The sequence below is a fragment of the Periophthalmus magnuspinnatus genome, chromosome 18 (assembly GCF_009829125.3).
Source record: "Periophthalmus magnuspinnatus isolate fPerMag1 chromosome 18, fPerMag1.2.pri, whole genome shotgun sequence".
NCBI lineage: Eukaryota > Metazoa > Chordata > Actinopteri > Gobiiformes > Gobiidae > Periophthalmus > Periophthalmus magnuspinnatus.
The window spans coordinates 15,607,760-15,620,959 of record NC_047143.1 but is presented as its reverse complement, the minus strand read 5'-3'; the positions used below and the strand labels follow the sequence as shown (position 1 = coordinate 15,620,959).

The following is a 13,200-nucleotide window of genomic DNA, read 5'->3' as shown; positions in this document are numbered from 1 at the left end:
GACACATCTTCCAAAACCTTAGCTACAAGATTATGTTTTGAGTTGATCGGGGAAATTGGAGTACCCAAAGGAAACCCATCCAGACATGGGGAGAGACACGCAAACTCCACATATTGCATGATGTTAGAATGTTCACGAGTATGGCATTAACATGTCTGTTTCCATGGAGACAAACAGGTCAAATCTGAGGAACAAATGCAAGATAGATAGGTTTACCACCAGAAAAGTTACACAGTATTACATAGTGTGTTTTTAAGTAGGCCTAAATAATTAAATTTCATCATTAAGTTATATTTTAGGTATCTAGTTGCAATAGTAGGTTCTGCACTATAATTAAATTTTGAAACCTCTTTGCAATCTGGGAACGGAACTCAAGACCCTCTAGTTTGCTAACATTTTTGCCAGTCACTGATTAGACCTTACTGAGATACATTCCTGCTTTCACAATATTTCTGTTTGTCCATTTGTGAACACTGCAGAATTATTGCCTCTTAAATATGGCTTGTACAAAGTTGAATTGCCTTTGTACTTTCCCTTTCCTCTTTCTTCTGCTATCATGGCCATTACTTTATGTATTGATCCAGACAGTGAGTACAGCCTCGTAATGAAGGGCCAATAATTCCTTGGTTGGTTCGGTTAATTTCCTGTTCTTTGTTGCCCTGACCACACTCTAATAGGTACTAGGTGCAGTTACAAAGAATGTCCCAGCATGCAATTCCCTCCTCCTTTATTGTCCTAATGTAAGAGTAGGGGCATTTACGATGTACAGGCTCTTCACAGTATCTCAGCTTCAGACTCCAAAGCACCATCTAACTCAGGCACAGTGGATGTCTAGACACGTATTTGATGTAGCCATTATTATCTGAAACCTCCTTGCATGAAAAATAAAGGTTATCTTATCTTACTGTTATCCCTTGAAGTAAAAATAATATTGAAATATATATTCTGAGCTCTAGAGAATAGAGACAAAAAAAAAAAAAACACAAAACATTTTATGTTTTTTTCCCATCCATCAGTTTTCTTCTGCTTTATCCAGTGCTAGGTCATGGAGGTTGTAGTGTAGACAGGGACTTCCAGACTTTTTTCCCCCAGCTCTTACAGGGGAACCCCAAGGCACTCACAGACCAGCCATGAGACACATTTCCTCTAATGTGTCCTGGGCCTCCAGGAGGCATCCACAACAGATGTTTAAGCCACCTCAGCTGGCTCCTCTCGACATGGAGGGGCAGCAGCTCTACTCTGAGCTTCGTCCATGTGACTGAGCTTCTCACCATATCTCTAAGGGAGCACCCAGCCACCCTGGGAAACTCATTTCAACCACCTAGATCTTGTTCTTTTGGTGATTATGCAAAGCTCCTGTTAGTCTGCCCCAGGCAGCTGTGGCTACAATAGTAACTTACTAGTATTATTTTCAGACTTTTTATTTTCAGACATATTGTCCAGTATTCTGAGAAAAGCTCCTACACTTTCATGTACTCCGAGTTGAGCTGAATAGTACATATGGCTTATTCAACCTTTGTGGTAATCATTTACATTCCCCCTTGCCGGCTCTGGCTCTGACACACTCGCCCTTGAGGGAGAAAAAAAGTGGCGATTAAAACGTTCCTTTAATTGTCTGTCGTCGTGGAAACAACATTTGATATCAGACACGCTGGTTGCTGCAGTTTCACTTCTCTATTCATTTCAACCTTGCACTTTTCCCTCTTTTTTAATTTCATCTGGTCTTTTCCCCCCTAACCATTCTAGTTTAATGCTAAAATATAAGGACTAAATAAATGTATATAAAGTTTGAACCTTGTACTCAAATAAAATGGACTGAAATGCTAAAAAACTATGCACTAAATATAGGCTTCTGAGTGTGTGAAGTGCATGTAATAGCACGGTGTGTGTGGTAAGTACATAATAGATGCTTCAAAGCCATTTAGGCAATTCTTAGAAATGCAAAACCTGTACGTTGTGTAAGTCTTGAGTTTTCACCTTGTAATAGTGCAAAATTCACAGTTTTATCAAAAGATTTTGTGACTTCCTGCCAAAAGTGGGGGAATGATAGAGAAAAATGCCATAAATAATAAAATAAAAAAATAAAAAATACATTGATTAATTAATTAATTTTAAAAATAAATGTCAAGTTACATTATGATATAAGGCTCACATTACAACACAGAAAAAACTGACTTCATTTGAACCATATCAGGGAATTAAAACAACACATCAAAGTAAATACCAACTTAAAGTAGCAATATGTAACTTTATTGAGGTAGCATATCACCTGTATGATTCTATGGATATAGAAAGTTAAAACCATACTTCAGAATATTATTCATGGAGATAGATAGGTTTTATGCCATACTGTTGCCATGATATAGCCAAATTAACAACAAAGCAGGAGGAGGCCCTCATTAAGAGTCATGTTTGTGGAGATGCAAGCCTACTCACACTAAGAGCACAGGGTTTTTTTTGTTTTTGTTTTCAGCAAAAAACACAAAAAAAAACCAGCTTTCTTGTTTCCTGCTTTTGCTCCATAATATTGCAGTAAACTCTCCATGCAGACAAGCAGTTATATATACAATATAGGTTTACTGTCATTGTTTCGAACATTCCAGGCAAAACAATCCCACTGCCACGTAAAGAAGCAGAAAAGTTACATATTGCACCTTTACATTATCACTGCATCTAAGCCATCTACCCTACCTAAGGCATCACCATACACTAACTTGTGAACCCTCGAGAAGTTGAACATATTTTTGATTGAATGGTTGAGATTATGTTAAAGCAAAACTCAGATTAAAGTCTTATCTTAAGTTACAGAGTTTTCAGAGAGAGTTCCTGCAGTGCCACCAGTTAGGAAATGTTGATGACATTGGCTGCAAAGTATCAATAGCGCTCAGAACTCTAGATAACAACAATGCTTTCCCCACAAGAAGCACCGGCAACCAAAGCTAAGTTCAGATCTATCCCTGCTATTTCCCTAGCTATCGGGCCACTATATTATCTCCCATACAAAATATAGCAAGATATGGATTTTGTTCCCAAGTAGTGAACATTGGCTGTGTAGTGGTTCATTACCTCCACATTGAAATCTAATCGAAATACAACAGAGAATGCACAAAGGAGTTGGGGCAATTGTGAAAAAAAAAAAGCAAAATCTGCAAATGCAAGCAGCTATTCTGTTAATGAGATGTACATGAGATATATAAAGAAACGGATGCACTGTGTACTTTATCTTAATTTAATGTCAATGAACCAACAAGCTAAATAAACATTGCATGGTTATATTGGTACAGTGCCCGGAGTATTCTTTTAATTGTATCATTTAATTATTGGCGCAATTCCTCCTGAATCATTCCAATGGTTTAACTTAATATTTTGATAACCAAGCATTATGTTAATAGCGAGAGGTATACTTATAATTTGCAGTGGTAATTGTTGCCCGGCTAGGAGGAAAATGCTATAATAATTAGCGAAACTGCAGTGTTTGTATTCATAAATGCCAAAGCTGACAATGCAAGCTAGCAATATCATATAGTTAATAAGGCAGTTAGTTTGTATTAGACTTAAAATTCTAATACAAACTAAAAAAAAAAAAAAAAAAAAAAAAAAAAGACTTAAAAGTCCTTGTTCCAGTGAAAATTCCGTCACCTTCTTGCCGCCATTGAGATGGTTATAGCTTTGCCTGGAATATTCGGCACTACAACATTAAAGGTTATACGTAGGTATTATGCAAAATCTACTTTTTTGAAGATTTGTACCATGTTATAATGTACCTTCATCAAAAACATGTTTGAAGTGATTTCATATGTCATCCATGAAGATTATGTCCAAGACGCTGAGTCTTGAACTATGTAACCCATGCTCCCGTGTTGCAATTTTCCATAAATATACAAAAGCATGATACAAAACAATATAATACAACTGTACGCTCCTCTGAAAGGGGAATGCCTTAGCTTAGAGATGTTGTTTTTGTCGAATATAGTTGTTTTTTTTAAATAATAAAATGCAACAAGGTAATCTAAATATGTTATGTGTTGACAAATAATATCCCATAGATGTGTAATAGCCCTGTTTAAACGTATCTACCTCAAGCAGCTGCGCAAAGGCGACCCCATTCACAATAAGTTTTACAAGGTTTTTTTGAACAATATAAGGATCTGAAATTGGATAAATAATGCCATACTGCGAAACACTAAAGGCAAAACAGTTAAGTCTCAAAACCAAAAAGTTACAGTGCACTGTTCTTGAGGAAAACAAGTTGGAGGAGGTAGGTTGAACTCTTGAACCAAAACTGAAAGAATATAATGTCTAAAACATATGGTAATTGGTGAAATATGTAAGTGTGACAGGTGCTAATGCCGTGGTCGAGTGATGCCAGAGGTGTTTGAACTCGGGGACTCTTAATGAAGTCCTTATGAGGTCTGAGTCAGTGGCTGCGGGGGCGGGAATGAGCCACAATGTCTGCAGCTAATGGAAAAGTCTGTAAGTAAAATATATATAATCACACAGTAATTGTACACATTATGCAAGGTAATACTTATTGGTTGATGGCCTTTCACAAAGGTGTTGGTTGTGTGTTGCAATGGTGATCAAACTAGTTTAGCGATAAAGGTTCTATCAACAAATATGTAGCCAAGGTAACCAACAAAGCTCTTTGTATGCATTAAACCACTTTTTCTTTTAAATGTAGAAGGTAACTTGTCTATGAGACTAAGGTGTGATGAAGAAAACGTTTAAATATTGGTGAATAAAAAGTGTTTGCTGCTAGTCGGAACACGAGCAAGTTATGCAATAGTGAAACTTGGCTGTAACCTGAAAGTCTGCATTGAGATTCTGAAATATTCCACTGTGCTTCATTAAACTTTTGAGTCTCATGATTCTTCAAAAACAGACACATTTATAGCCAGGAAAATTCCTTAAAAACACACATTCTTCATGTGAGCTGGGTTGGCTTTCCACAGATCTGAACTGAAACCTGACCATCACCTGCTCTCCATGGAGAAAGATCAACTTACCATTCTGTACAGATCTACCACTAGAAATGTTACAACCGCCTGTAAAAAACGTAAAAAAACAAAAAAAAAAAAACAGAATACAATGACTTGCAAATCCTTTTCAATCTATATTGAACTGAATAAATTACAAAGACATGATATTTAATGTTCAAACTGATAAACATTATTGCTTTTATGCAAATATTCACTCATTTTCTATTTGATGTCTGCAACACGTTCCAATAAAGCTAGAACAGGGGCATATTTACCATTGTGTTGCATCACCTTTCCTTTTAACAAGAATCAATAAGTGTTTGGGAACTGGGGACACTAATTGTTGAAGCTTTTCAGGAGGAATCCTTTCCCATTCTTGTTGAATGTATAACTTCAGTTGCTCAGCAGTCCGGGGTCTCTGTTGTCGTATTTTGCGCTTCATAATGCGCCACACATTTTCAGTGGGAGGCAGGTCTGGACTGGACTACTCAACACACTTTTCCACTTTGCGTCGGTCTATCTCAGGTGAGCTCGGGCCCAGAAAAGCCAGCGGCGTTTCTGGATGTTGTTGACATATGGCTTTTGCTTTGCATGGTACAGTTTTAACTTGCACTTGGAGATGTAGCAATGAACTGTGTAAACTGACAATGGTGTCCTAAAGTTTTCCTGAGCCCATGTGGTAATATCCTTTACACATTCATGTCTGTTTTCAATACAGTACCGCCTGATGGATCGAAGGTCACGGGCATTCAATGTTGGTTTTTGGCCTTGCCACTTATGTGCATAGATTTCTCCAGATTCTATCAATCTGTTGATGACATTATGGACCCTAGATGATGAAATGCCTAAATTCCTTGCAATTGTACGTTGAGAAACGATGTTCTTAGACTGTTGGACTATTTGCTCTCACATTTCACAAAGTGGTGAACCTCGCCCCATTCTTGCTTGTAAATGACAGAGCCCTTTGGGGATGCTCCTTTTATACCAAATCATGACACTCACCTGTTTCCACTTAACCTGTTCACCTGTGAAATATTCCAAACAGGTGTATTTTAAGCTTTCCTCAACTTTCTCATTCTTTTGCCCCTGTCACAGCTTTATTGGACTGTGTTGCAGGCATCAAATTGAAAATGAGTGAATATTTGCATAAAAATTAAGTTTATCAGTTTGAACATGAAATATCATGTCTTTGTAGTTTATTTAATTCAATATAGGTTGAAAAGGAGTCACAAATCATTGTATTCTGCATTCTTTTTTTAAAGTTTTACACAGTGTCGAATTGGGGGTGTACATGGTACATCTTTATGCACAGGTAAAAAATATGTGAAACCATTTGATTATATATATATATATATATATATATATATATATATATATATATATATATATATATATATATATATATATATATATATATATATATATATATATATATATATATATATATATATATATATATGCTTCAAGTTACTCAACACTCTACCTTCCTCAAGCCCAAAGTTGCAGTGGGAATAACGTGAAGATCTTAATGAATGTTGTATTGAAGCTCGTGATCATATTGTCATCTTTATAGCTGCTCTCTTCAAACAGAATTGCCCCCTGATGGGTTTGCAGTCTAAAGTGTATCGGAAAACTTGGAATGTTGTCAAAAACACTTTTACCCCAGGCGGTCTTGAACACATCCTTAACTTTAAGTATGAAATGATGACTTTTAATGGGCCTTTCTAACTGCATTGATTAGCTATTACAGTAACTTATTCTTCCAGGCAGGATACTACCTCAGTGGTACAGACAGCAAAGTGGAAAAGTATTTTTAGAATTATCTAGAATTTTATGTCAAAATATCTATAAAGATGACAACATTCTCTCTTTACTAAAATCTATATACTAGATCATCTTTCTTAAAATAACTGTATGTAGCCTGTGCTCTTACTGTTTTTTGTTTTTTTTTTGCTTGAACCTGCACATAGAGACATATATAGGATTTTCTCAGTGTATGGACAAGCCATGGCTCAAGTGAAAGCTCAAAACCTCCAGAATTTACTCACTCAGCTGCAGAGGCTGAACTAGCAATGATTAACGAAAATGAATGCTGCAGGAGATGGGGTTTAGGTAGTGAGGGTTCAGATGAGAGTGAGTCCTTTTAGGTTTAAACCAACTGGATTCCAGCATTGAAACTGGCACCCCAAATGAGAGCCTCACGTGAAGCTCATTTTGCATTTTTGAGCATCAAAACACCAAATTGCAACATAAAAAACTTGGCTGTCATGCTATCATGAGCGATATTTGTTGTGAACCTTGTATGTGGAGGCACAGCTCTAAAAAACAGCTAAAAACATTCATCTTATGTGAACGGGCTTGCATCTCCACAAAGCTGAGTCTTATTTGGCCTTGTTTGTCTTCATGGAAATGTTCCTTATGTCTATGATGGCTATAATTATCCCCATAGAGAATGTTCAGTATTTTTTATAACTTTGTCTTTCCATGGAATAGTGCAGCTGACATGCTACATCCAGAAAGTTACACAGTGTTGCTTTAACAACACATTATGCTTTCAGATTTCTAGTAATTAATTTGTGGGACCATCCTTGTTCTTCACATCACCTTACACTAAGCCCTTTCTCTCTCTCTCTCTCTCTTGCACTCTTTCTTTCTCTCTATCCCCAAACTCACAACAATAGCCATATTCAGAGCTACTTAATCACCACATAACTCGTGTTGTTAGTTGACGCTACATTGGCTGCTGACAGGGGACTCGCGGCTCTGCCTGATGGGTTGTTTGTCTATTAACCAAAGCTCGCGTTTCAATTTCACAAGCCACCGAACAGCCCTGCTTAGCCAAACTAGACTGATATGACAGAGACAGGGTTCAGAAGAGAGAGAGTCCATTGCTGTTTGTACCAGGGTGTCTGTATATGTTAACACTGTGAGGGGATAATCATGATAACTATCCAAATTGTGCCATTAAACCTGCTGGGTCACCTTGGCGATTTGGGCTGTTTGGAGAGAGCCGGGAAGACCAGGTGCTGGTTGGAGTGTACACAATGATGATACATGATGAGGTGTATAAACTGTGTTAAGGGAGCTGTACATGATTTTTACCATCTTAAAAACGTGACAAACAACTAGTTCATTTTAAAAGTTTCGCAGGCAGCACTTTTCACAATTCTCAGAGACCCATGCCACCCAGTTTTGCCATCAAGGTAATGCTATAAACAGCTAGCATGCTAATGAGTACCTTCTAATTATAATTAGATGTAGACAGCACACAGTGGACATATTTTGACCTTAGAAGCTGGTTATACAGTATATCTGTACTAGGCAGATCTTGTTGTTTGCATCAAACCACTTATTTTATTTCAAATGTGGAGATTTCCAAAGAGAAGACATGGAAATGAGGTCACTATAGGTTGCTATAACTACAAAGACCTATAGTCTGGAACCAGATCCTGTGTCATAAATAATGATAGGTGTGATTGACAGGCAGACTAACCAATCAGAGGAATACATAGTCTGTTAACTTCAAATTGTATAAAAAAATGCATTTGCTAAACCAATACAAAAATAATCAAAAAATATATATAGGTACAACAGTAACAAGTGAAAGTACTCTGAGCTTCTGTATTGGTTTAGTAGTATGGAACTTTCATATTTAAATGTAAAGCAATAATGAAATTAATTAAATGAATCATGGCAATTATATTTCGAGTGCAGAATAAATTAGTTGAGCTGTAAAAAGCATCTTTGAATCAAGCTATGCCATAGGTTGCGCAGTTGGAAATTACAACTTAATAATGTTGTTAAAATGAATTCATAAAGCAGTCTTGTGTTGGAAAAGACACGTGTAGTCGTATTTGTCTATATTAGTTTGAGAGTATGTTTATGTTTTAGTATGTCTATCCTGGGAAGCAACCAGGGCATTTTGCCCTCTTGTCCTACTGGATCACTTGATGGGGACAGACTGGAGAAACCTTTAGAGTCCGTGTATAAACAAGCCTTAAAGATCTTTGATTAAAAGCCTCTAATGCACCATCACTGTAACATCTTGGTAAAATATAATCTTTTGAGTGAAAATTACAGTCTCTTTTCCAATCTGTGTTTGGTTTTCAATATCCTAAATTGCTTGGCTCCTAACTGTTTGAAAGACTTTGTGAGCCATCATGCTACAAACACTGTGTGATCCACAAGGATATACTCCCTTCTGTATTGTACCTTTCCATCACTCCACCTTCGGACAATGGGCATTTTCAGTGGCCACTACCGAGTGGTACATGCTGCCTGACTACATAAAATTACATGTCACAATAAAAGGTTTTAAGATTGAACTAAAAAGGCACTTAAAGAGCACCCAAAACTGTAACCATTCATGTATAATTCATGTATACTTTTTGTGTGTTCAACCCACTGTCACTTGTCTGTGTTTTGTCAAATGTTTGTGGGTTGTTCTTTTCCCAAGGCTAACTCTGGTACAATGCATCAAATTGCAACATTTATGTTCTAATTATACATGGTCCCTTTTAAAATAAATAAATGAATAATTAGCTGTATGTATGTCACATCTGCTGGCCACGTCCAACCAGGAAGTAAAATAATAAACTTAACCTTTTTTGTTTGTTTGTTATTAGAAAAACCTATACAAAATATTTATCTTGTATAGGTTAGTCTTAAATATAATGATAACTATGCTTTGTTTGGTGAAATAAGTAGTCTGACCACATACCCTGCTGTCTTATTTTGTCAACATAAGGTTTTGGGAGCACCCGTGAAACTAGAGAAGCATATTGTGAATGATACTGAGCACATAAGTGAAATATGGCTAAGAATAAATATACAAATGGGACCGTATACCCCCTGCAGAGTCCCATAAGGAGCCTATTATTTTAGTGGAGCTTGAAAGTGACTTTGGCAGTGTCTATCACCTCTCCCAATCCCCCTCCGGGTCCAGTGTGGAGTATGAGGATTCCAGCTCTCTGTGTTGGACAAAAAATCTAATAAAATGCAAAAAAATAAATAAATAAAATACAAATAAATAAATAAATAAAAACATCTAGTACCTTTCTACAACAGGAAAATATATATATACAAAAGTACACTTTGAATTCTTTCTTTGTCATGTGTGCTCCCCCATTATTTCTCTTTCCCCGACAGCTATCATTTGTCTTTCATTTTAGGACACATCCTCTGAAGGCTACAAGTTAATTTGACACTGAGCCCTATCTGTCTTCTCTCTTCCTCATTTTCACTTTCCCTCCATCTCTCTCTCTCTCACTTTGTGTCTTTCTGTTTATATCCGTCATATTCCCCCTAGTGTCTCCCCCCTCTCTATCTCTCTATTCCAGTCCCTTCTCTCTCACTCTCCCTCCTCTTACTCCCTCATTCCCCGCTCTCACACTCCTTTCCCTCCCTCTCTTCTCTTATTTGCTTCTTTTATTCCCTCTTTTTCTCCCCAATCTCTCCCCTTCTCATTCTCTCATTTTTTAGTCTTTCCTTCTCATTCTTTTTTTTTATTTCTCTCTCCCCATTTCCTTCCTTCCTACTCCACTCTCACTCCCCCTCCTCTCTCTCCTATCTTAACCATTCTCCTTGTCTCTCACTCCTGTCTATCTCTGTCTCCTCCCTCAGTCATCTCTCTCTCCCTCTTCTCAATCTCTCACCACCCACTCGCACTCTCCCTCCTCTCTCTCACTGCCTCCCTCCCTTTCTCCTGCTTTTGTTTTCTTTCTCTTTCCTATATGAATGACAGTAGCTCAGCTGGTAGAGTTTGTCCACTGATCTGAAGGCTGGCCGTTCAAATACCACTCTCGAGGTAAACATCATAAACATCATTGATTGAGTGGTCAGATCCACTGACCCTCAGGTTGGTGGTGCTATTCCAGCTCCCACAGATGAATGCTTTTGCTGTGACCTTGGGCAAGACACTTAACCCACCTTGCCCCCAATATCTGTGTACACTGGTGTATGAATGTGTGTGTGAATGGGTGAGTGGTTCCTTGATGTAAAGCATTATGAGTGCCTAGAAGGTGAAAAAGTGCTGTATAAAAATGTGACCATTTACCATTTTTTGACTCCCTCTCTCCCCATTCTTCCCATCCCCCACTCTTCTGTATCCTTACCATTGTTCGCCTCTCTCACTTCTTCTGTTCTTGTCTTCTGCCTCTGTCTCTTCTCTCACTCCTGTCTCTCTCTCGCCCTCCTCTCATTCCCTCACCCACCTTCTCTTACTCTCCTTTTGTATCCTTACCATTCTCCTTCTCTCTCACTTTATTTCTTTCTTTTACCCCCTCTACTCTCCTTCTTCTCTCTTTCTCTCCACTCTTAGCTCCAGTCAGAACGCAGCGGGCAGCAGTAGTGAGTGCGTGGGCGATTTGTTTTGCCTGAGCTGCAGTTCAGACATATTTTCCTTGCCCTGTGACTGAGACTGGAAGAGTTCTAGATGTACTATCATGAGTGGATGAAATACTCCAGTCTGTATATGGGTTTTTAAAGCTTCAGTAGGGAACTTTTCTGGTGAAGGGTCCACTACCCGCTTGTTCTCATTGAGATGTTATTGCTTGGCTTGAATGTCCCACAATATGGCATTAAACTTATCTATCTCCATAGAGACGAGCATGTAATGGCACAAGGCCAAGTCAGGATGCATGTAATAATAACAACAACAACAACAACATTATTATTATTATTATTATTATTATTATTATTATTATTATTATTATTATTATTATTATTATTATTATTATTATACAAATAATATGAATTCAATAACCCCAAAAAATTATGTAAAAATAAATAAATAATTACTAATTCTACTACTATTACTATTACTATTACTACTACTACTACTACTACTACTAATAATAATAATAATAATAATAATAATAATAATAATAATAGAAGAAGAAGTAGAAGAAGCAGAATAATAATAATAATTTGTTAATGGTTTTCGTATATTAAGAAAAAAATACATAGGCAAACATACATAGGCATACAAAATCTCAATTTACAAACAAAATTTTGAGTTCTTCAACTTCTTTTTATAATATCCTATACTACACTTGACTATTTTGTTTCTCTATTTATCTGTACTTCACCCCATTTCTTATATATTGTGAATTTGCATGTACATATTCTATTTTCTTTGCATATTCAAATCAGTAAACTTGTACCTTTACCATTATGTTATTGCTATCCTATCTGCTATTTAATATTTTCTTTTATATAGCTATGACAAGTTGTAAGCAATTTCCCTTGTGGGTGGATAAATAAATAAATAAAAAGCCCACATGGGCGTGTTCCATTTTATGACGCAATTACAGTGTTTCTAATCATAGCCTATCGTTGCACAAACAGAAACCTAGTGTCTGTTCTTTATATATAGTCTTTTATTACCTGAACCTCCTTGATAACCTTGGAGCCGACCCTCACACTGGTTACATAGAGCTGAGCAGTAAAAGCCCATTGGATTTGATGGGCCGCCACATGTCTGCATATTATTACATGTGAGGATAATGTATTCAGATTAGAGGACACACTGAATATACAGGGATGGTAAAAACTGTTACAAAATAGTTAGAAATAGGTGAAAGGTGGAGCAATAAAGACTAGGTATATAATGATATATTGAATATAAACTGGAAACTATAATATTAGAGGAGCTGTACATGTTCTTTTTTATTTTTATTTTTTTCAAGTAATGCAGTAAATATTAGTTTTGTCCCAGTATACAGTAGCTCCTAGGGTCAAAATGAGACCTGCTAAAGCATTCTTAAGCATTTTTATCAGCTGTGAACAAGGAAGTGTGTTGTTTGGGGTTAAAGTAGGTCAATTGATAGAGTGTTTGTCCTAAGGTTAAGGTACATTTTACTGTCCCCATATGAAAATTTGTCCTCTGCATTTGACCCATCCTTCAGTGCCATCAGGGCATCTCCTCAGGAGCAGTAGGCCCACAGTCAGGTTTAGTCAGGACTACCAGTGTTGGGCATCTTACTTCAAAAATGTAATTAGTTATAGTTACAAGTTACTTCTCCCAAAAAGTAACTGCATTAGTAACTAGTTACTTTTTCGGAGAAGTAACTAGTTACTAGGCAAAGTAACTGTGCTGTTACTTATTATGTTAAAACAATAAAAACACAACAGATGTGAACCTTATTTCACTTTAACAGATTGCCACTATATTGTATTTGTTTACAAGTAAATTATAGAATGTATCAAAAATAAAAAATAT

General features: G+C 36.8%; 1 protein-coding gene across 7 annotated transcripts in view; it reads right to left on the bottom strand.

Moving 5' to 3' along the window:
• The window catches only part of nrxn2b (neurexin 2b), a 1,142,582-nt gene that overhangs the window by 746,077 nt on the left and 383,305 nt on the right, over positions 1 to 13,200 (bottom strand). Inside the window, exon 1 of one of the 7 annotated variants that reach the window (XM_055228871.1) lies at positions 10,249 to 10,291. The exons of the other annotated variants lie outside the window; for them this stretch is intronic. Coding sequence (XP_055084846.1) covers positions 10,249 to 10,276 — 28 coding nt within the window. The 5' untranslated portion in view covers positions 10,277 to 10,291. Of the gene's footprint in view, positions 1 to 10,248; positions 10,292 to 13,200 lie in introns of those variants that run through there. 7 annotated transcript variants of the gene reach the window in all.